This window comes from Vipera berus (genome assembly GCF_964194415.1).
Source record: "Vipera berus genome assembly, chromosome: 2".
Taxonomy (NCBI): domain Eukaryota; kingdom Metazoa; phylum Chordata; class Lepidosauria; order Squamata; family Viperidae; genus Vipera; species Vipera berus.
This window is the reverse complement of record NC_138203.1, coordinates 43,784,747-43,806,746: the sequence shown is the minus strand read 5'-3', so window position 1 is coordinate 43,806,746 and position 22,000 is coordinate 43,784,747. Positions and strand designations below refer to the sequence as shown.

At 39.9% G+C, this 22,000-nt stretch overlaps 1 protein-coding gene across 3 annotated transcripts in view; it reads right to left on the bottom strand.

Moving 5' to 3' along the window:
• The window catches only part of LNPEP (leucyl and cystinyl aminopeptidase), a 75,691-nt gene that overhangs the window by 8,104 nt on the left and 45,587 nt on the right, over window positions 1-22,000 (bottom strand). For 2 of the 3 annotated variants that reach the window (XM_081315719.1, XM_081315718.1), the window contains exons 8-16: window positions 19,191-19,322; window positions 18,167-18,298; window positions 15,831-15,991; window positions 13,530-13,618; window positions 9,440-9,626; window positions 7,544-7,700; window positions 6,269-6,453; window positions 2,365-2,526; window positions 768-908 (exon numbers count right to left, since the gene is read on the bottom strand). In XM_081315719.1, coding sequence (XP_081171845.1) covers window positions 768-908; window positions 2,365-2,526; window positions 6,269-6,453; window positions 7,544-7,700; window positions 9,440-9,626; window positions 13,530-13,618; window positions 15,831-15,991; window positions 18,167-18,298; window positions 19,191-19,322 — 1,346 coding nt within the window. Of the gene's footprint in view, window positions 1-767; window positions 909-2,364; window positions 2,527-6,268; window positions 6,454-7,543; window positions 7,701-9,439; window positions 9,627-13,529; window positions 13,619-15,830; window positions 15,992-18,166; window positions 18,299-19,190; window positions 19,323-22,000 lie in introns of those variants that run through there. The other variant, XM_081315720.1, reaches the window with a different exon arrangement.

Genomic DNA, 22,000 nt, shown 5'->3' with positions numbered 1-22,000 from the left:
CATAAATCCTGGGTGCCAAGTGAAGGGGGGGATGCTGTGATAGTCGTAAATACCACAATCAGTCATAAATTCCTTTTTTCAGTGTTGTTGTAATTTTGAAAGGTCGCTAAATGAATGGTTGTTAAGTCAAGGACTACCTGTATTAATCTAAAGCATTTCGTATGATACTAACCAATTTTGAGGATCACAGAAATTCCAGAATCAATTATCTTACATTCATCATCAGCCACACAAAACAAACTTTGGTAAAATCATTAATATGCTCAATACTTTTCACAATTCCAGAAAATACAGGCTATCAAACATATGCTCTCCCATTCATGCATTTTACAGACAGCAGCAGCTGAATTATACTGTATCTGGAGTACAGAAGAATCTAAATCAATCTCATCCAACTTACAATTAAAATAATTAAATAAATAATAATTTTAAAAAATAATTAAAATAAGCATGCTGGGTAGTCTTCATTTGGAAGGTACCAAATTGAGAGGACCATAGTAAAGGCTCTTAAATGTCATGTTTGTCACAAGGTACCAGATCTCCACGCACTAAATCAAACTGTCTTTAAATAACTCAGTATTGAAGTACCTCCCTCTGACTAGTATAAATTATAGACAGTGATAAGGGCACAGTGGATGATATAAGAAACTAATGTGAGTCCCAAGAGAATAATTACTCATGTCAGAGGTTAGCAACTACCTGTTTCATAGCTCACTCATATAGGGGGACAAGGAATTATTATAATGAGAATTCAAGCAAAGTATTACTTTTTGATAAGCTGATCCCAATTTTCTTTGACAAAATCCCATGCCAATAAATGTCCAGGCAAATTCTGACTGATAGTTTTTATGACCGTTGGAAGATCCTGTGATCTGATTACAACTCCTTGAAGGCTTGTTTGCATTAACCTATGAAACAAAAAACAAGAAAATCACATTTTTAGGCATGTATGTAGACTTTTTCCAGAGAACTATATCATCTATAATTTCAGCACTGCCATAACTTTGGATAGTTGCTAAACGAATGGAAGATTATTTGTGTGTGTGTGTGTGTGTGTGTGTATGTGTGTGTGTGTGTGTGTAAACACATGTACACACTATTTGATTAGATATTATCATGCCTGCCATCTTTTATTTTTATTGTTTTATTGATTTTATTGTATTTTTATTATTGTGAACTGCCCTGAGTTCTGAGAGTCAAGTGCCATACAAGTTTAATAAACTATTATGACAAATATCAGCTGTAGTACTTCAGATTAAAACATGAAAAAGCGCTCCTTTTGACATTTTTGGGGTGGAGGGATACATATATGGATTCCAATTCACAGCCCACCATTTAGATGATTAAAGAAAAGACATTTCATGGACATCCAAAACAAAATGTTTCAGATCACAAATCTCCTAGCAGCCTAATATATAGTAAAATATAGAAGATGCATGAAAATGCATGCACATACAAGCATAGGCCTAGCCCTTTTGCGAAGCACACAGAAAAAGCCAGGAACAGCTTCTAAAGACACTACTGCTGCTTTAACAATTTGAAAAGAAATGCTCATTTTGGAGTCATGTGAATGAATGCACAACACTCTGGTATTAATAAACTCAAGTTAAAGTGTATGTGTGTGTGTCTTATAACATGAGCATGCCCTTAGCTGACAAAGTTCTCAATATACTGAGATCAATGCAGTAAATTACTTAATCCATAGACCATAATAGTATAAAATATCCTTGAGCTCCTAAAGAAGGAAACTGAAGTGGGTTAGTCTGAGAGGTATCCTTGGTGATGGAGGTCAAATGTGAGCAAGAACCTGGATTTAAGAATTAGTTCACCAAATCCCATTGCATAGTTGAGAACCTCTTATGTTTGTTTAATAAAAACATACTTTTTAGTTTCAGTTGAATATTAAAAAATTGATTGATTTTATTAAATTTAGAGCCACTTTGATGATGCTAGTTATCTAAAACTTTGCAATTGCACCTCACTGAATATTTTAATTATAAGACAATAAAGCTATAGAAAACATAATCTGTTTTACCAACTTTAAAGCAATTGAGTTATATAATTAAGGGAAGAAACAACGTTCCCCAGATACAGGTGTTTATAAGCCAAAACATCTGTTCATTAATCCAGATGTCAGTGCATTTCTCTCATTGAATGTAAAAGATTTGAAAGATTACAGAAAGCATGCTAAATGTTCATGTACTTTCTTAACTTCTTTGTACAATGATGTAGAGGAATCTATCAAATTTAAATAAGTTAAACCAATGATTACTGACCATAACTAGAAAACTAACTTTTATTTAAGATTTAAAATCTTCAATTTTAAAAAATACTGCGTATGGGAATAGGAGAAAGGAATTGTACCAGATGAGTTTTTTAACATCACTTGTGCTGGCCAGTGATTCAAGAATTTTGAGTTTTTCTGGTTCAGAACCCACAAAGGAATACATTTTTAAAAGGAATTCCCAGCCACCTTCAGTTTTTGCTCCAGCTGTGAATATGATCTTCATAACATTTGGCGGCAGGCTGCAGAGATATAAAAAAAGAATGCATATGTATTCTTAGAATCTCATATAAACATCCATGTTAAACATAAAAACAGTATGAATACTAACTGATAGAGCAGTGTGTAATAGGACACGGATATTCCCCCTTGTAGTTAGTCTTTTTCATGTTCTCAAGTCATTTTTTCTTTGCCATTTGTTCTCAGTCTTCTCTTCTTGTTCTCAGTTGGGAATGAAGAATTAAAGTTATTTAATACTCAGAATTTGATTTTGTTATGCCAAATGGAAAAAAAGACCCTAAAACTAATACTGGGCTGAGTCACATTTATCTAATGGCACACACTTGTTGCTCACAGAAGGTTCATGTATTGGCTTCTGGCCCAGATAGAACCAAGCAAGAACAACTGCAACTACCAGCAAAATTGAATCTTCTGATTTCAGGCTTCACTGAGGCAAAGCCGTCAATTGCTCCCAATAATAATCCTCTGTTCAGGAACTGGTTATTCAGTAATTTCTCACAAACACAGCTCAGCTAGATTAGATTTTTTAAAAATTCTAGGTCTTTTCGAGTCATGGCTATTTAGACATTTTCTTAACGGTCTCGAGACTGAGATGCCATAAAACAGACATGTCAAACTCAAGGCCCGGGGGCCAGATCCGGCCCGTGAAGTGGTTTCATGTGGCCCGCGAAGCCATCCTGGAAACAGTGAGGGAACGGCCCCCACTGCCTTGGCCCTGGCCCAGAGACCCTCCGCCTGCCAGAGACCCTCAGATCTGTCCCACTCCTGCCCAGGCCTCCATAGGCACCCTTGATGCCAACGATGTAGAGCTGGCCATGCCCACCCAGTAGGCCATATGCACTTTAGCCATGCCCACCCAGTAGGCCATACCCACCCTAGCCATACCCACCCGGCCCCTTGAGGGCAACCGCAATGCTGATGCGGCCCTCAATGAAATTGAGTTTGACACCCCTGCCATAAAAGGTCTAACAGGCCTGGGAATAGGTGAATCCTATCTCTCAGCTTCATGCCTTATATTTGACACTATAAATGTCTTTCTTTCAGCAAGAGTCATTTCTAACAGACATTGAGCTGGACCCTGCTTTTTTGTTCTTCCAAGTGCTGTGACAAGTCTGACAGTTCATCAGCATCAGAGAAGAGGGCAAAGGGATAAACAATAATAGTGCAATACTCAAATGATTATAACAGTGATCAAATAAATTAATTAAATATTAGGTGGATATCAGCCTGCTCCCATTCTTTGCTATGCTGCTGAAATACAAGCACAACGGAGAACTTCCAAGGTACCTGTCTTCAGAAGGGCAACATATTCTTCTTACATAGCCTTTTATACGTCTGCATGCTTTTGAGTCAATGTTGACTCCTTGCAACTGCCTGGATTTGCCTTTCCAGTTTTTGGCATTTTTAAAGAAATGATTTGCCACTAAATTCTTCCTAGGGCTGAGAATAACTAGCCCACCTAGCTTTGGCCTAAGGCAGGGGTGTCAAACTGCCGGCCCACAGGCTGGTTTTATCATACCAAAGCCGCGCCCATCCCATTGCCAGCAATGCAAAAAGAGTCATGCTACGTCACAACACGTCACATGCTGTGGCAAGTTTGACGCCTGTGGCCTAAGGTGAGACTACAAATCACAATCTCCTGGTTTCTTGCCTGGTATCTTAACCACTACACCAAACTGGCTTTCTTTTGTTTCCTGGCTCTTCCCTTCTTCATTGTGAAGAACATTTTTTTTGGGGGGGAGGGGTATTCTTGCACCAAAACCTTTCCATTTCATGTTGTGTTCTGAAATATACAAAAATGTCTTAATATGGCTACTTGCCCTATTAAGAATGGTGTTCAAAACAGAAATAAAGGGATGGGTAGCCTGTTGATCACATGCAGTCTTCAGCTCTCATTCATACATGACCAGCCACTAGATCATGGGTAGGCAACCTCGGCTCTTTTATGACTCATGGACTTCAACTCCCAGAATTCCTGAGTCAGCATAGCTGACTCAGGAATTCTGGGAGTTGAAGTCCATGAGTCATAAAAGAGCCGAGGTTGCCTACCCCTGCACTAGATCTTAAAATCGGTGTCAAATTATTTTCTTCCAATTTTTGGAAGAATAAATAAAGTTTTTCCCATTCTTACCTTTTAAAACTCAAACATCCAATAAAAAATAAAGGCAGAAAAAATATCCTTGCCCCTCTCATTGGTCACCATATTGCGAGGCTTCCTGTAGCCTCTAGAAAGTCAGTGGACTTAGTTGAGCACCCGAGACCAAAAAGGCCACCCACTGCTCAATCCTGTTTTAGTCCCTATTAGTGGTCTGTGTTGTCTTATATGTTTATCCAATCAGCATTGGATTAATATAGCAGTAATGGGAATACAATCCTCTCTGAAAGACAGTAAAGATTCCTAGTAAAGAAAGTACTCATGAAGTTTATAAACTCTGATGGAACTGGAAAGAAATGTTCTTCAGGATGAAAAGGAAGACTTTAAAATATGAAGAGTCTTACCTATCCCTACAAGTTCAAGAAAATGCTCTCATTTTCGGCGTCAACTTCCCTTCGTCCAGTGCGCTCCCACAGAGAGGGCCTCCTCAGGGTGCCTCCGATCAAAGAATGTCGATTGGTGGCCCCCAGGGGGAGGGCGTTCTCTATGGGCGTGCCAGACCTATGGAACCGCTTGCCGGTTGAGCTCCGGACGGCCCCCGACCTTCGCTCCTTCCGGCGCGATCTAAAAACGTATCTATTTGAGCAGTCTGACCTGGTCTGATGGGTTAGGGTTGGGGTTTTAATACATCTTAATTATTGTTTTAACCTTGGGCATTTATTTAATTCACTTTTAATTTTTGTATCCTGTTTTTGTATTTATTGCCCTGTACACCGCCCTGAGTCCTTCAGGAGAAGGGCGGTATAAAAATGCAATAAATAAATAAATAAATAAATAAATAAATTATATACTGTATTAGTAAATGAGCACATAATTTGTTCTTCATGTTTTGTAGCATGCCAAAATGAGCCTTACTTCCCAAGCAGTGTAGGGAGAACAACTTTCAGTGAACTGTGTTGAGACATCTTATTCAGTCAAGTTTTGCCTAAGAATGGCTTACTGAAATTTCAAAAATTGGTTGTGCTCACAAAATACACTGAATTACACAGCGTGGTTTATACACTGCGGTAGATAGCTTTACGGTGTCTACTGTAGTTTATGGTACAAAGTACATGGTAGCACAAAGTCAATCAGATTATACGGCATTGCATAAAGAGATAAGCAGGTCTGTGACTAATTCAAATACAAATAGTCCTCGACTTACAACAGTTCATTTAGTGACTATTCAAGGTTATAGCGGCACTGAAAAATGTGACTTATGACCATTTTTCAGAGTTACGATCTTTACAGCATCCCCATGATCATGTGATTAAAATTCACATGATTTGTGAATTGACAACTGGTTCATATTTATGACCGTAGCTGTGTTCCAGGACATGTGATCACCTTTTGTGAACTTCTCTCAAGCAAAGTCAGTGGGGAAGCCATTCATTTAACAACTGGGTTACTAACTTATCAATTGCATTGATTCACTTAACAACTGCTGCAAGAAACGTCTTAAATTTGGCAAAACTCACTTAACAAATGTCTCATTTAACAACAGAAATGTTGGGCTCAATTGTGGTCGTAAGTTGAGGACCACCTGTAATTAGCATCAAAAATTGGGTTTGTTGTCATATGAAGTCCCCAGGTTTTTTTTTATTGTTTACCTTTCTGTCCCATTGGAGTCCTTCCACGTGTTAAACAGATTAGAAGCATCTGAACTACAGTTTCTTAAATCATAGGAACAGGCAAAATTTAGTAGACTTGACTGTAGCTCTAGTTCTGAGAGGGTCTTATTACTGTTCCATGTTTGTTGGTCAATCTTCTCTCCAAATAATTTTTCAATCCTATACTAGAAAATAGCAAAGGAAAAAGATTACCACTGGTCAATAAAAAAAGCTTTGTTACAATTGTGCTATGACTAACTTCAAAATTTACCAAAATGATGTAGAACACAGATCTGAGCAAAACCTGACTAATTCTTCTTCACTTCTGTCGACTATTACACAGCCTGATCTATTCAGAACTATACCAACTCCAAAGTGAGCATCAAAGATCCCATGTGTGAGAGAGATCTGCTAGACACTCAGAATTTATTGCACAATGTTAGTTTGATGATATGATGTGAAGGTGAATGAATTTGTAGTAGAAATCCAGAATGATGTAAGTAGAAAAAAAATATCATAGAACCCTATTTTTTATTGGAAGTAATATTTATAGTATTCCCTCACTATCATAGCACTAGAAGAGCCAGCAGTTATAAATATTGAGACCATGAAGAAATGAAAGCAACCATATGCTGTTTCTTCATTCTAAGTATCCATATTTATTTATGCACAAGAGAAAAAGATGCAGTTACGAGCAGGTTTTGTCATTACAACGCGCTTTTAAATGACAATGCCTGTAGATTAAATTATAAACTATTAAAAGCATAGCATTTTTAAACAAAAATAAAACAAATGCCATATAAAGACATATCAGTTCAGACATTATCCTACTACATAATACAGGTAGTCCTCGACTTACAACCACAATTAAGCCCAAACTTTCTGTTACTAAACAAGATGGTTAAGTGAATTGCACCCCATTTTAGACTTTTTTGTCAGTTATTAAACAAAATCACTGCAGTTAAGAGAATCATGCGGTTAAGTGAATTTGGCTTCCCACACACACAAACACACTGACTTTGTTTGTTGGAAGGTTACAAATGGCAATCACACAACCCTGGGACACTGCAACTGTCATAAATATATGCCAGTTGCCAAGCACCTAAATTCTGATCACATGACTATGGGGATGCTGTGAAAGCCAGTCTTAAGTCACTTCTTTTAGTGCCGTTGTAAATTTGAACACTCACTAAACGAATGGTTGTAACTGGAGGACTACCTGTATAACTTTCTAGTTATCACACAATTGTTACTTTCCTATTTTCAAGAACTTACCAACACTCTGGAGGAGAGTTCCAGCATTCCCCTTTTCTCAACTAAATTGAAGATACGACTGATTTGGTATAAAGCTTGCATGATTGGAGCTGTGCTGCTTTCTTTCGCTATATAGTCCGTTAGATTGAAAGCCATGGTCAAAGAGACTTTTCCTACCCTAAAAAGATCAGAAAAAAGTTAAGACCAGTATTCTAAGTTTAATATTATAAAGGTTTGTACTTTGAAAACTTGTGGAAATTTGTATTTTTAAAACTGAAATATATTGCTCCAAATAAATTCTGAGCTAGCTTCATTGCAGAAACTATCTAGTATTATTGATTGGGGAGGCAGAAAGAAATTATGGATAACTGAAGCAATTCATTTAAGATTTTTCCTTTTAAAATGAAACTATGACAAAACAATAGAATTGTTCCCTTTCTGAAGTTTAACATTATGAACTTTTTTATACTGTTAAAACATTCTGAGCTACATTTAGCAGAATCCAATCTGGGTCAGTCACCAGGACCCAAGCTCTGAGACTCGTACTGGAGCCCATCCTCAGGGAATTTCTCTCTCACCAGAATGTGTGCTTTGGGCTATGTTATGCATAGTATTTACGTGGTGCCTGGTTGTGTGTGTGGCGTTTTAGTTGTAGATTTGGTTGTTGATAGCTGATTATTAAGTTGCTGGCTGTTGTTTTCTTGTGCTACCAAATCCTCAAGCACCTAAGTACCTGATAAGCTGGTAGTAAATCAGCACTCCTGTTGTCTTAAAAGGGCTATTTCCCAGGCTAATTTTGTGCCTGCTGGGCCAACAATTTTAGTAGCTGAGAAACTGAATGTATGTCCTTGTCCATTCAATGTGAGGCTACCAATGAGTTTGAGTCTCCTCATCTGACACTCGCTTCTGTTCTTGCAATGTAGTGGTTGACTTCCTCCCCATCTGTCTTAGTCAAATGCAGGGGATCCAAATTACATTAGAAGTATCCCCCAACTTCAATCAATTTTTGCAATGAATGATTTGTCCTTGTATGGTAGCCTCTGGGCGGTATTCGATGCCAACTTGCAGATCTCAGAAGCTGCGTTTTACTACTTCCAAAATGTTTTTGATGTATGGCAGGGTGTGTCATATAGCTGATCTTGTACCTTCTTTCTTCCTTTCTTTCCCCTGCCAGTTGCACAGGCATCTTGTAATTAACTTGTAAGATTTATTTATTATCTACAGGGGAGAGAGTAGTTCTTGAGGATGGGCTCCAGCATGTGTCTGAAATCTTGGAAGACTAAACCTCTGGTCCTGGTGAGCAACCCAGACTGGATCTTGCAACATTATCTAGGGACACGTATATGTGCTTTCATTCATTGTCTACATTAAGCTTGAATGGGCACCACTCACAAAATGTGGAGCCAGATCCCTAGTTTTCTTCAATTTAGATCAAATCAGAAGCTATCTATTTCATCCTGGAAAACAATCAGACGGAGACATCTGCACCAGGGATGTCAAAAAAATCAAGATGGCTGCATAATTGTATAATCACATACCCATCTCTTTTTTACATTTGTTTGTCTATTTAAAACTGAACTCTTCTAGCACAAAGCTCTTCTAAAAATAATGTTGTTTCTAAACTTTTCATGGTTTTTATGAATTCATATGACTGGAGCTGCTACTTGGAGGAAGAACATCCACAGTGGTATAACTATAGTGCTATTGACATCTGCTAAACTATTTTGTGTTAAATTCCAGATTCATTTAACTCCCCCCAAAACTATTCTAAATTAGAACTGCTATTTTTCTGCTTCACCAAGTTCCTGAATCTCTAAAACATTGTAATATCATGTATATCCCATTCTCTGTGATAGTTGAATATTTCATATTTAAGTTTTTATTTGACAAAAGGAAATTTTCATTTTGGATAATTACCCAGCCAGAATAAATATATTATGAATCAAATTGGCTCTGTCTTTGGCATCAAAAATATTGGGATTTGTCTTCAGTAGTTCAATTAGAGCAATCCAGTCATTATCAGCAGCATAATGCACAATATAGTAACCATTTCCCTTCACATTGAACTTTACCCACTTTATTTCATGAGGGTACTCAATTACACCTAAGCAAAAAGAAAAGGAGAAAAAGAAAAGAAAAAAAGCATCAGTTTAAATCAATGCTAATTGCTAAGCATTCACAAGGATAAACATTATTTACTGATAAAACCTGGGCAGCCATTTGTCTTTGTATTTCTTCCAAAAGTTCAGGGGTACTTGCAATGACAAACAGTTTGTGTTCAGTGCTATAAGAGACATTTTGTAGAGTAGTAAGTTGCACAAACTGAGTTTTCATAGATCAGTCCCTAATACAGATACCTTCCTCCAAAAGCAATACAAGCCAAATTTGCTTGATAATATGTAAGCACACTACAGCATCATAAATCTTGTGCACATGCAACTTTCAATATCACAGTTAAACCTTGTGCAGTATGGTTATTTATTTCATTTATTCTCACAGCATCAGGTCTAAGCTTTGAACACTCCCTTTCTGAGTGGTTATTTGGCTTCAGACAGTCCCTGTGTTAAGAACAAGTTCAATTCCTTAACTCTGCTTTTACCCAAATTTGTATTTACTGTATGTCAGAATTCACTTAGCAGCTTCTACTAAAAATGATGGATGTCACTGTCCTTCTTTAGCTGACAAAGCACTGAAACTGTGCAATACTTTAGGGATTTTCTGAAAATAGGCTATTAAAACACATGGCCTTAGTAGTTCGTCAGCTTGAGGAAGGGCACCACTATCTACCATTTTTAGTAACAGGCAGCCTGTTTGTATCTAGGGGTTCTCTTTTAAGTCAGACAGCCATAACTACCTATATTCTTTGAAAAGTTACAGAAGACACCTGGTATTCATTACCAGTTCTCACTGGCAACAGAATTGCTATGAGTTTTATTCCTAAATCTAAACAGTACAGAGAATGAATACACACACACACACACACACACACACAAATAAATATTAACAAACTAAGCATTTTTAATCTTATCAAGGAATACATATATATATTCTTAATAATCTTAAAAATGCAAATCCCAGGCATATTTACTTAAACTATAAAATAAACAACTGCTTTTTTATCCATCCCGGTGTTTGAAGATTTTATACATACATACATACATACATACATACATACATACATACATACATATATGTATATATGTCTTGGCGTATTCAGGTCTTTTCCTGTGTAGGATTGAGGGTGTCTTGGCGATGTTTTGACGAGGTCCCACTCGTCATCTTCAGGCTGGTGTCTTCGGTTTCGTGATTGTGCAAGCGAAGCGTGATCGGAGCTGCCGTCTCTCTATAAATACTGGTGGGGATGTGTGGGGTGCTGGCTTTGTTGCTGTAAGCGGATTGGTTGGCTGTGATGTTACATCATGATTGGTTGATGTATTGTTAGGGGATTAGTTGACTGATTTGTAACATCCTGTGTGGCTGAGGTGCTGGCTGTGTGCTCATTAGTCCTTTGTATTGTAACGACCTGGGTAATGGGCTGAGTGATGACATCCTGAGCTCTATTGTAGTGACTTCCTGAGTTCTGTGTTGAAATGTCCTGGGTGGTTTGCTGTGTTGTGATATCCCGGGTTTTAGCATTGTAACCTCCTGAATTCTGTGATGTAATGTCCCGAGCAGAAGGCTGTGGTGTAACATCCTGGGCTTTGGTTTGGCTTCGGGTTTGCGGTCTGGCCCTGTGTTCATGGCGTATGTCAGTTTGCTTTGTGTGGGGGTCGGAGGGGGTGCAGCAGCTGGAGATGCCGCCGAGGTTTGGCTTCTGGATGGTGGTTGCATTTCGTCTATGGGGTGGGTTTGGGTTTGAGTCTGGTGACAGTGATTAGTGGTGGTGTCCTGTGTTGTTGTGGGTCCGGTGTCGGTTTTCGTGGCTGGGACTCGTTTGTCGACTAGGGCTAGTTTGCAGATGTCTGGTAGGTGGGAGGTATCGTCACGTTTATTTATGTTATGGGGGTGTTTCTCTATTTCGATGGCTTCCATAATTATTCTCTTGTTGTAGTGTTCAGTTTTGGAGATTAATTACAGCAACAAAGCCAGCACCCCACACATCCCCACCAGTATTTATAGAGAGACAGCAGCTCCAATCACGCTTCGCTCGCACAAGTACGAAACCGAAGACACCAGCCTGAAGATGACAAGTGAGACCTCGTCAAAACATCACCAAGACACCCTCAATCCTACACGGGAAAAGACCCGAATATGCCAAGATATATATATATCATCCGTCATCCTCAGGCTGGTGACTTCAGCTTTGTTCTTCTGGGAGAAGTGTGTGGTAGTGGCGGTTTTTTCTTCTTTTTTAAACTGCCAGAGGGGGTGTGTTCTGTGTGTCCCTAGGACACACTATCTACCATAAAAAAACACACACAAACCGCTACCTGAACGCACTCTCACACCACCACCCAGCACAGATCAACTCCGTAGCCAAGACACTCATCTCCAGAACAAAACACCTAGCTGACGAACACCTAAAAACCGAACTACACACTCTCACTAATGTACTAACAGCCAACGGATTCCAAAGAAACATGATTACCAACTTAATCCGAAGAGAGACACCCACAAAAATCCAAGACAGAGAACAAGAAAATGGCAAAGCCCTCCTCCCATACTTAAAAGGGACCACAGACAGAATCAGCAAGATCCTCCAAAAACACAACATCAAAACAGCATTCTGCACAGACAGAAAAATATCCACCATCCTAAAAAACCCCAAAGACATAATTGGGTTAGAAAACCAAGGAGTATACGAAATCCCATGCCCCACCTGCCCCACCACATACATCGGACAGACCAACAGAAGAATAAGTGCACGCATTGAAGAGCACAGGAACTCACTCAGAAAGGGAGAACAAACTTCATCCCTGTTCCAACACTTTAAAGACACAGGACATGAAATTGATTTTAAAAAAACCAGAACTATCGCCAAAATTGAACATTTTAACAACAGAATAATCAAAGAAGCCATCGAGATAGAAAAACGCCCCCACAGCATGAACAAACGAGATGATACCTCTCGCCTACCAGCCATTTGAAAACCCGCCTTGATTGACAGACGAGTCCCAACCACCAAGAATGATACCAGACCCAAACTCATGATAACATCACATGATATCACCACCACACAACCATTCAAAAAGCAAATCCAAACCCACAACGATAACAACACACAACCACAAAACAGAAACCTAACTACAGCTGCAACATTAGCCACTTTAAACCCCTCCAAACCACACAATAAGCAAATTGACACCCACTATAAAAACATGGCACCACCACAAACACGGAGCCGAACAAAAGCAGCACAACTCACCAGCTCAGGTCTAAGGCTGGCAGCTGAGACCAGCCCATCCACTCAAAACACACCCCCACCCAATCAGAACACAGCCCCCATTCAAAACACACTCCCACCCAATCAGAACACAGCTAACCCCCACCCAATCAGAGCACACCTCCACCCCATCAGAACACAGCCAAGCCTCCACCCACAGAACACACCCCCTCTGGCAGTTTAAAAAAGAAGAAAAAACAGCCACTACCACACACTTCTCCCAGAAGAACGAAGCTGAAGTCACCAGCCTGAGGATGACGGATGAGATTTCATCGAAACGTTGCCCTGATACCTCCAATTCTACGTGGGGAAAAACCTGAATGAACAAGGCTTTGCTTGAGAGCATCTGAAGAAGTGAGACTGACACTGTTCAAATGTAAAATAAAAGGACCACTTTTCTGATTAACACCAGAACCCTATTTGTTCCATAGTATTAGACTAGATACCAAAGACTAACCCCAAGAGAATACAAAATGTTATAGGGCAGAGTTGCTAGGTGTCTTCAGAAGTGTTAGTTCTTTGTGATGACTGGAATATGGTTTTATCATGACTGGACCACGTTAGAACCACTGAAATTTGCCCTTAGCGCAGCATTTTCTAATTTTCAAAAGACAAACAGCATACCTGTCTTTTTATCCAATAAGTATGTCTGCAAAGGGAGGGATGAGTTTTCATTGTTCGTGATGTAAGAAAGAGGGATCTGCCACAGATAACTGGGGGGGAAAAAAGGTACACACTCTTAGAGCACAAAGTTTTATAAGACTGATGAAACTATACTACAGAAGCTACTGCATTACATGTTTATGAGATTACGCCTAAATTAATATACATTTATAAAACAAATGTGCAATGACAGAAATCAAACGGCAAATTCTTCAAGTATCCAGAGTTCCTTTCTCTATCCCAGTAGCTGACCTTGCCTATTCAGACTTTAAATATTCAAGCAACCAGGTGATTTCAGGAGTACAAACTAATTTCTTTTTTGTACTACTGGTAATCGACTTACAACCGTTCATTTAGTGATCGCTTGAAGTTACAATGGCACTGAAAAGAATGGCTGATGACCATTTTTCACACTTACAACCACTGCAGCACATCCATGGTCACGTGATCAAAATTTAGACACTTGGCAATTGACTCATATTTATGACAGTTGCAGTGTCCTGGGATCACATGGGGAGGCCAGATTCACTTAATAACTGTGTTCCTAACTTAACTGCAGTGATTCACTTAACAACTATGGCGAGAACGGTTGTAAAATGGGACAAAACTCACTTAACAACTGTTTCTCCTGGCAACTGAAATTTTTGGCTTAACGGTGATCGTAAGTTGAGGACTACCTGTACTCCTATGCTTTCTGCAAAACAATTATCCTCTTTAATTTAAATCTGGTCACATCAATCCAGGAACAGATAATTTTTTTCTGCCAGAGATTGTCCTTTAAAAAAAAAAATTTTTGCCTCCAGGCAAAAACTAGGTCATAGTGACCCAATGACATTATCAGAGACGGGGTTTTGTTTTTGTTTTGCCTTGCCTCTTTTTAAAGAAAATAAGAACATAAAACTTACTGAAGATTTATTGGAGGTGGTATTTCAGGAGAGAGTCCCAAACAGGACACCATGGAGAAAAATGAGGATTGGAAGTTAATGGCAATATAGTTACATGCAGATTCTTGTGTTGCTCCTGATATTCTGTAGTTGGTGGAATTCATGGTTTGGTACAGAAAAAAATCAAGTAATTCAACCTCAGGTTACATACAAAATCACAGCTGTGTTTCTGTATGCAACCTGAGGTTGAATTATTTGATTCTCTATTTTTGACACGTGATTCTGTTTTTGACACTTGTCATATACAAAACATTTCTACTTTAATTTTATTTTTTATTTCAAAAAAAAAAACTTAAGATTCCCTTATGTAATATTTATATATTATATTTCTTCTTATCAGAGTCAAGGCTGTAGGCATTTTCTAGATGAAATTTATTCTTCTTCAAGTTAAAGTATTTTCTCAATATGAAAAAATCTATACTGACAAAGACCCATGGGCAGATATTTTTAAAAAACGCAGTTTACAAAGAATAATGGTTTCTATCATGTAAAGAATGTCTTCACAATATGTCTGCCTTATCAATTTAATGTGACATTATACGTGACAAGTGTTATTGCCTGCCTGATCCATATGCTTGATGATTTTTGCAAGTAGTGCAAAGGTAAGGCCTAGCCTGGTAGTGGCACTTACCTGACCTGACCTTCACTGATCTCAAAAAGCTAAACAGAATTAGATTAGCACTTGGGTGGGAGGCTACCAGGAAATCTCAGGATTGTATTTATTTATTTTATTTATTTATTTTATTTCCATTTATATCCCGCCCTTCTCCGAAGACTCAGGGCGGCTTACAAGCTTAGCAGTAGCCTTCATTCTATGTATATGCCTGCTTATTAGGGCTTTCACACACACCCAAGCGGCATTATTACAAAGTCAGCTTAATTGCCCCCAACAATCTGGGTCCTCATTTTACCTACCTCGGAAGGATGGAAGGCTGAGTCAACCTTGAGCCTGGTGGGACTCGAACCTGCACTAATTGCAGGCAGCTGGTGTTACGTAAGGAGGCATTAGCCCACTGCTACACCAAGGCCATACTGATATTTTTTTTAAAAAATGCAGAAGGCAACTGTAAACTACTTTGATATAATTACCAAGAAAACCATATAGCTGTGTCCATGGAGTCACCAGGAACTCAGCTCAATTTACAAATAACTACCTTTAAGAAAGGTAACAAAGTCTTCATTAGATTTCCATCTAACTATTGTTCCCTCATATATACACAATTTAATAGTTATTCTATGTATCAGTCCTTTTAACTTTTTAAAATCCAAAACACAGGCTGAAAAATTAAACTATGCAAATTAAAAAGGAAAAACAAACCTTGAAGGTAAGATCTGATCATTCAATTCTGTATTATGCACAAATCTTTCCTGCTTCAAATGGATTGTTTTTCCTTCTCTTTTGACGGTCACCAATGGAAATCCCTTCTGATTTGTCCAAGTGTTCATAATTGCTTTTACATCATCTGTTCCATGTGTCACCTTAGGAAATAGATACACATGCAAAAAATAGTGGTAGCAACATAATCAATAGCTTCATGTTATTAAATAAAGAGCTAAATAGTTGAAATATAATTCTCAATAAAAGCTTGTCAATCATAGTTTAATACTATAGGTTCTATTTTTTAAGACTTTCTGCCTTATTTCTATACTGCTTTAAAAACACATTATGCAGAAGTGCAAACAATTGTCTCCAACACCTTAATGCAGCTTCATCTATTTGCAGAACTTGCTGCTACCATTTCAGCAGTCATACAATCCTTGGAAAGATCATGGCTGATTTAACATAATTACTGTGTTTCCAACAATTTTTATTAGATTTTTATCCTGCCTTTATTACTTCTTAGGGAACTCAAGGCAACAAACATATAATACTCCTTTCTTCTGTTTTCCCTACAACAACCCTGTGAGGTGGGTTGGGCTGAGACCATAGCTGGCCCAAGATCACCCATTTTTAGAAGTCAAAACTGAAATGCTACCCAGTATACAGTAGATGCTACTTTAAGCATTCCTTCAACTATCATCTCTCCAAGAAGAGAGCTAGAAGCAGTAGAAACAATACAGCTCTTAATAGCAAAATAGCCTCAATAGACTCCATTTTTATAATAACAGAGAATACAGAGGAACTATAGATACAGGGTCATGGAATGAAAAAATGATTTTTAAGGAGTTTTTATCATTTCTGTTTTGGAAAGGGGTTTAATTTAGTTTTCTGAAATGGGACCTGCCTGAGTAATATGCTAACCAGCCTTCTCTAACATGACACTCTACCAATTAGTTGGAGTACGCCAATTGCCATGTTGGTGGCTAATTCTGAAGGCTGAAAGTCCAGAATATCTGTGGGGTGTTAAGTTGAAGAAGCCTGTTTTAAATTACTAGTTATAATTAAACCACCACTCAAGAAACAAAGACTAAACTCTTGGAGGTGGATTTCTTCCTGATTAGTGGCTAGAATTAGAGCAGTACTAAAGAAGAATCTTCTAATCCACAAAGAAAATTAACCAAATGGCAAACAATTTCTCAAAAGTTAGAAGCAGAATCTGAGCAAACCTCCTGCTGAGGGAAAACAATCAGGGCAAGACAGTTAATATGGAACTTTCTTTTTTACAAAAGACAAACAGACATTGGCTCTGTAATGTTTAACACTCTGAATATAAACACATCCACACAGGAGAAGGATGGTAAAAAATACTTGAGAAAGGAAGCATCTATACTGTATCTCTTTTTCCCATTCAATTTCTCCTGCTAAAGTTGAAACTTAAAATGACTTTTCCCCTTTGGGGAGATCTGGAATCTAAGAAAATGGTCTATCAAATTCTAATCTATTCTTACTTATGTGTGACTGTCTGGTAAGCATTTGTGCCACGGTTCTGATTACTTTATAGAATAAAGAAATTAATTCAGCAATATGATTGATGACCAAAATGTCTTTTCCTCTGAAGACATGGTAGGCAGCTCCACAGTCTATACCAGGAGTCAGCAACCTGAAACAGTGAAAGAGCCACTTGAAACCGGTTCCCTCACAAAAGGAAAAACTAGGAGCCGCAAAAAATGTGTGTGCATGTGTGTACATGCGCAGAACAGGGTTTGACTGAAGAGTGGAGCCAAGGCGAGATATGCACCTACCCTGCATATTTGAATTGATTGGTTGAAATTTTTTAGTCCCACTTTTTTTTTGAACTGCACATGGCAGAGGACTGGGAGCCACAGGAGACAGGTGAAAGAGCCGCATGCGGCTCTGGAGCCGTGGGTTGCAGACCTGTGGTCTATACCTAAGCTGAAGACAATGATAATGGAGATGGCTAAAATACAAGTGAATATGTGTGAAATTAAATCATGAAAGAAAACGTTTTTATTCCCCAGCTAGTTCATGAATACAGATCATTCAGCCAACCAGTCCTGGGGAACTGAATGTTTACACGCCAGTCTGCTTCACCTTTGCTTTTCATAGCTTCTTATATTCAAGAACGAGGGTATCTCCATCTGTAACAATGAGGCTATAAATTTCTCCTTAATGGAGGGAACAACAGTAGTCCCTTTAAAGAAAATAGTGATTAGTTTATCCTAAAAGGCAAACTTAAAATATATGGATAACTGATTGCTGATATTAGCTGATTGATATATCTTCTTCTTTAGAATGCATCCATAGAGATTTACCTTATTCATACTGTCCCATAAGTTATCACTGCACGTGGAACCATAGCTGTAGTCATGCAAATAAGTCTGAATGCCAGCTTGGAAAACATCTTTATGAAGATAGTTTTTTAACATAAACAAGAGAGAAGATCCCTGTAGGAAGAAAAATAAATTATAAAGTTAAATGCAAAACTACAGTTCTAATTTCAATTTACATAAAAACATGATGATTAACTTAAAACAAATGGTTATACACAAATGGTTATACTTGAAAATGCAAGAGTTGGTTTTAAAAACAAAGAAAAAGGGGAAACAAACTTGATTTGTTTTGAATTTAGTGACACCAATTAGTGATAACTAAAGTGAACTAGAAAGATGCAAGTATAGAATAAAACTGGGTTTCTTCTCATAATGCCAAACATGGTTTAGAGCAGGAAGCTTTTTTAAGAGACACTGTACTTTACAAACAACTTTTATAATGTTTTCTGGCCTTCAAAAAGATACTGATCGTGGCAGGTTTACTACAATGAGAAGAAGGGGCATTATAAAAATTAATGACTCCCTGAGGCTTGGCCCTTATTTTGGAATTTAATTTGGCGGGGGGCAGAGAATGGAAAACACAAAAATTATTTTGCAAAATTAAATCACAGGAATTATTTAAATTCTATAGATTTCCCATCCATGATTTAATGTTATATTCAAAAACATTCAAAAGAGCTGGAATTAGAAATTATTTAGGATGCCATCAGTGAAGAGAGAATGAAATTATTCTAACTCTTTTGTTTTTAGAGAGATATTTCTAAAACCAAGCATTTGTCTGCTAAAAAAAATCAGATTAAAAATAGTTCCCAATAGGGTATATATTTTCCATTATATTCTCCTCTCAACACCTTCCTCATAATTCAATATTCTTGAAATATTTTTTTCCTTCAGCTTCTGACCTTTTGTTGCCCATACTAAGAATGTGATTTGAAATAGATCTGTGTCAACTTTGCAAATGCATTTAGTTTTATAAAAATCATATTTACAGGACATCTGAAGTTACCTTGATGTAGGAGACTACATCAAACATTTGTTCAATCTCTGCTGATGAATTGACAGGAAGAGAAACTGGGTGAGATGAATTCATGGAATCTTTCTCCATGGTCTTAAATTGCAGATTTAAAAAAATGTCATCCTGAGGAATTGAAAGACATTTAAGTTAAAATGAACATTAACATTATAAATTTCACCAGTCAATAAAGATCAGAAGATTTTTTTTTCTAATTATCGATGGGTCCTGTGAGAATTTTTTTTAATTATTGTATTTATCACAAAGATTCTTGTTCTTATTGTATTATTACATTTATAACTTGCCTTTTCTCTGGGAGTTCAGGACAAAACACCCACTATATTTCTCATTATATTCTTCATCAACTTTGTTGAATAGGTTAGGATGAAAAATATCATCTGGCTCAGTCACTTGGTCAGTTTTATATTTGAAAAAGGATAAACAATTGCACTATTGGATCTGCTTCTTTTAAGTTATACTAGGCAAATAATACAGAGGTCCAATCATCTGATAAAGAGTACATCCAAGTGATTATGCATTCCTGAAAATAATGAGCCTGAGAAGAGGCAAAATCAGCTGAAACAGGTGGTCCTCAACCCACGACCACTATTCAACCTGGAATTTTGGTTGTAGGTTATTGTGATTGTTAAGTAAGATACCCACGTGGCTACTCAATGACCACAATCCCAGCTCTTCCCGTTGTGGTGGTTAAGCAAGGGATGAGTTCCCCCATCCCTTGAGGGGCACTCCCTGGTACATGAAACCTGCTATGGGCTGAAAAGCTTCCGCTAGCTAGGCCCAAGAACATCGCCCCACTCTCAAGAAGCTTTTTTACTGCCCCACCACATTCAGAATGCCAGTGACACACAGGCCTCCTTACTCCTCCTACCCAAGAAGCCTGGCACTCTCCCACACTCCCCACAACTCAAAGGCAATCTGCTACAGGCTGAAAGGCCTCAACCAGCTAGGCCCAGCAGCGCGCAAGCTTCCTGCCTCCCCTCCATCAGTCCAAGAAGTCTGGCTTTCTTCCCATTCTTACATCACTCCCTGAAGGCCTCAGATGGCGATGCCCAGTGGTGTGCAGAAACTTGACATTAGCTGGAAGGCCTCAACCAGCTACCACTCCCAAGAAGCCTGGCTTCTTTCCCCAAACCACTGGCCTTCTCTCTGCCTCACCATGCTCAGAACCATTTATTTATTTATTTATTATTTATTTATTAATTTAATTTATATACCGCCCTTCTCCCAAAGGACTCAGGGCGGTGAACAGGGCAATACATAAAAACTAGGTACAAAAATTAAAAATTATTAAAAAGTACCGTATATACTTGAGTATAAGCCGACTCGAGTATAAGCCGAGACCCCCAATTTCACCCCCAAAAACTGGAAAAAGTTATTGACTCGAGTATAAGCCGATCCGCCGTTCTGCAAGCCTCTGCCGCCAGCAGAGGCTCGATCCGCCATTTTGCAAGCCTGAATACACAGGAATACCCTGTGTGGCCGCGGCTCGTCGGCAGGTCTCCGTTCCTCCTGCCGACCTTTGGGGAGGTTTGGGCGCCTCCCCAAACCTCCCCAAACCTCGGCAGGTCTCCGTTCCTCCTGCCGACCTTTGGGGAGGTTTGGGCGCCTCCCCAAACCTCCCCAAACCTCGGCAGGTCTCCGTTCCTCCTGCCGACCTTTGGGGAGGTTTGGGCGCCTCCCCAAACCTCGGCAGGTCTCCGTTCCTCCTGCCGACCTTTGGGGAGGTTTGGGCGCCTCCCCAAACCTCGGCAGGTCTCCGTTCCTCCTGCCGACCTTTGGGGAGGTTTGGGCGCCTCCCCAAACCTCGGCAGGTCTCCGTTCCTCCTGCCGACCTTTGGGGAGGTTTGGGCGCCTCCCCAAACCTCGGCAGGTCTCCGTTCCTCCTGCCGACCTTTGGGGAGGTTTGGGCGCCTCCCCAAACCTCCCCAAACCTCGGCAGGTCTCCGTTCCTCCGCGCAGACCTGCCGACCTTTGGGGAGGTTTGGGCGCCTCCCCAAACCTCCCCAAACCTCGGCAGGTCTCCGTTCCTCCTGCCGACCTTTGGGGAGGTTTGGGCGCCTCCCCAAACCTCCCCAAACCTCGGCAGGTCTCCGTTCCTCCTGCCGACCTTTGGGGAGGTTTGGGCGCCTCCCCAAACCTCCCCAAACCTCGGCAGGTCTCCGTTCCTCCTGCCGACCTTTGGGGAGGTTTGGGCGCCTCCCCAAACCTCCCCAAACCTCGGCAGGTCTCCGTTCCTCCTGCCGACCTTTGGGGAGGTTTGGGCGCCTCCCCAAACCTCGGCAGGTCTCCGTTCCTCCGCGCAGACCTGCCGACCTTTGGGGAGGTTTGGGCGCCTCCCCAAACCTCCCCAAACCTCGGCAGGTCTCCGTTCTTCCTGCCGACCTTTGGGGAGGTTTGGGCGCCTCCCCAAACCTCGGCAGGTCTCCGTTCCTCCTGCCGACCTTTGGGGAGGTTTGGGCGCCTCCCCAAACCTCCCCAAACCTCGGCAGGTCTCCGTTCTTCCTGCCGACCTTTGGGGAGGTTTGGGCGCCTCCCCAAACCTCGGCAGGTCTCCGTTCCTCCGCGCAGACCTGCCGACCTTTGGGGAGGTTTGGGCGCCTCCCCAAACGTCCCCAAACCTCGGCAGGTCTCCGTTCCTGTTTGGGGAGGTTTGGGCGCCTCCCCAAACCTCCCCAAACCTCGGCAGGTCTCCGTTCCTCCGCACAGACCTGCCGACCTTTGGGGAGGTTTGGGCGCCTCCCCAAACGTCCCCAAACCTCGGCAGGTCTCCGTTCCTGTTTGGG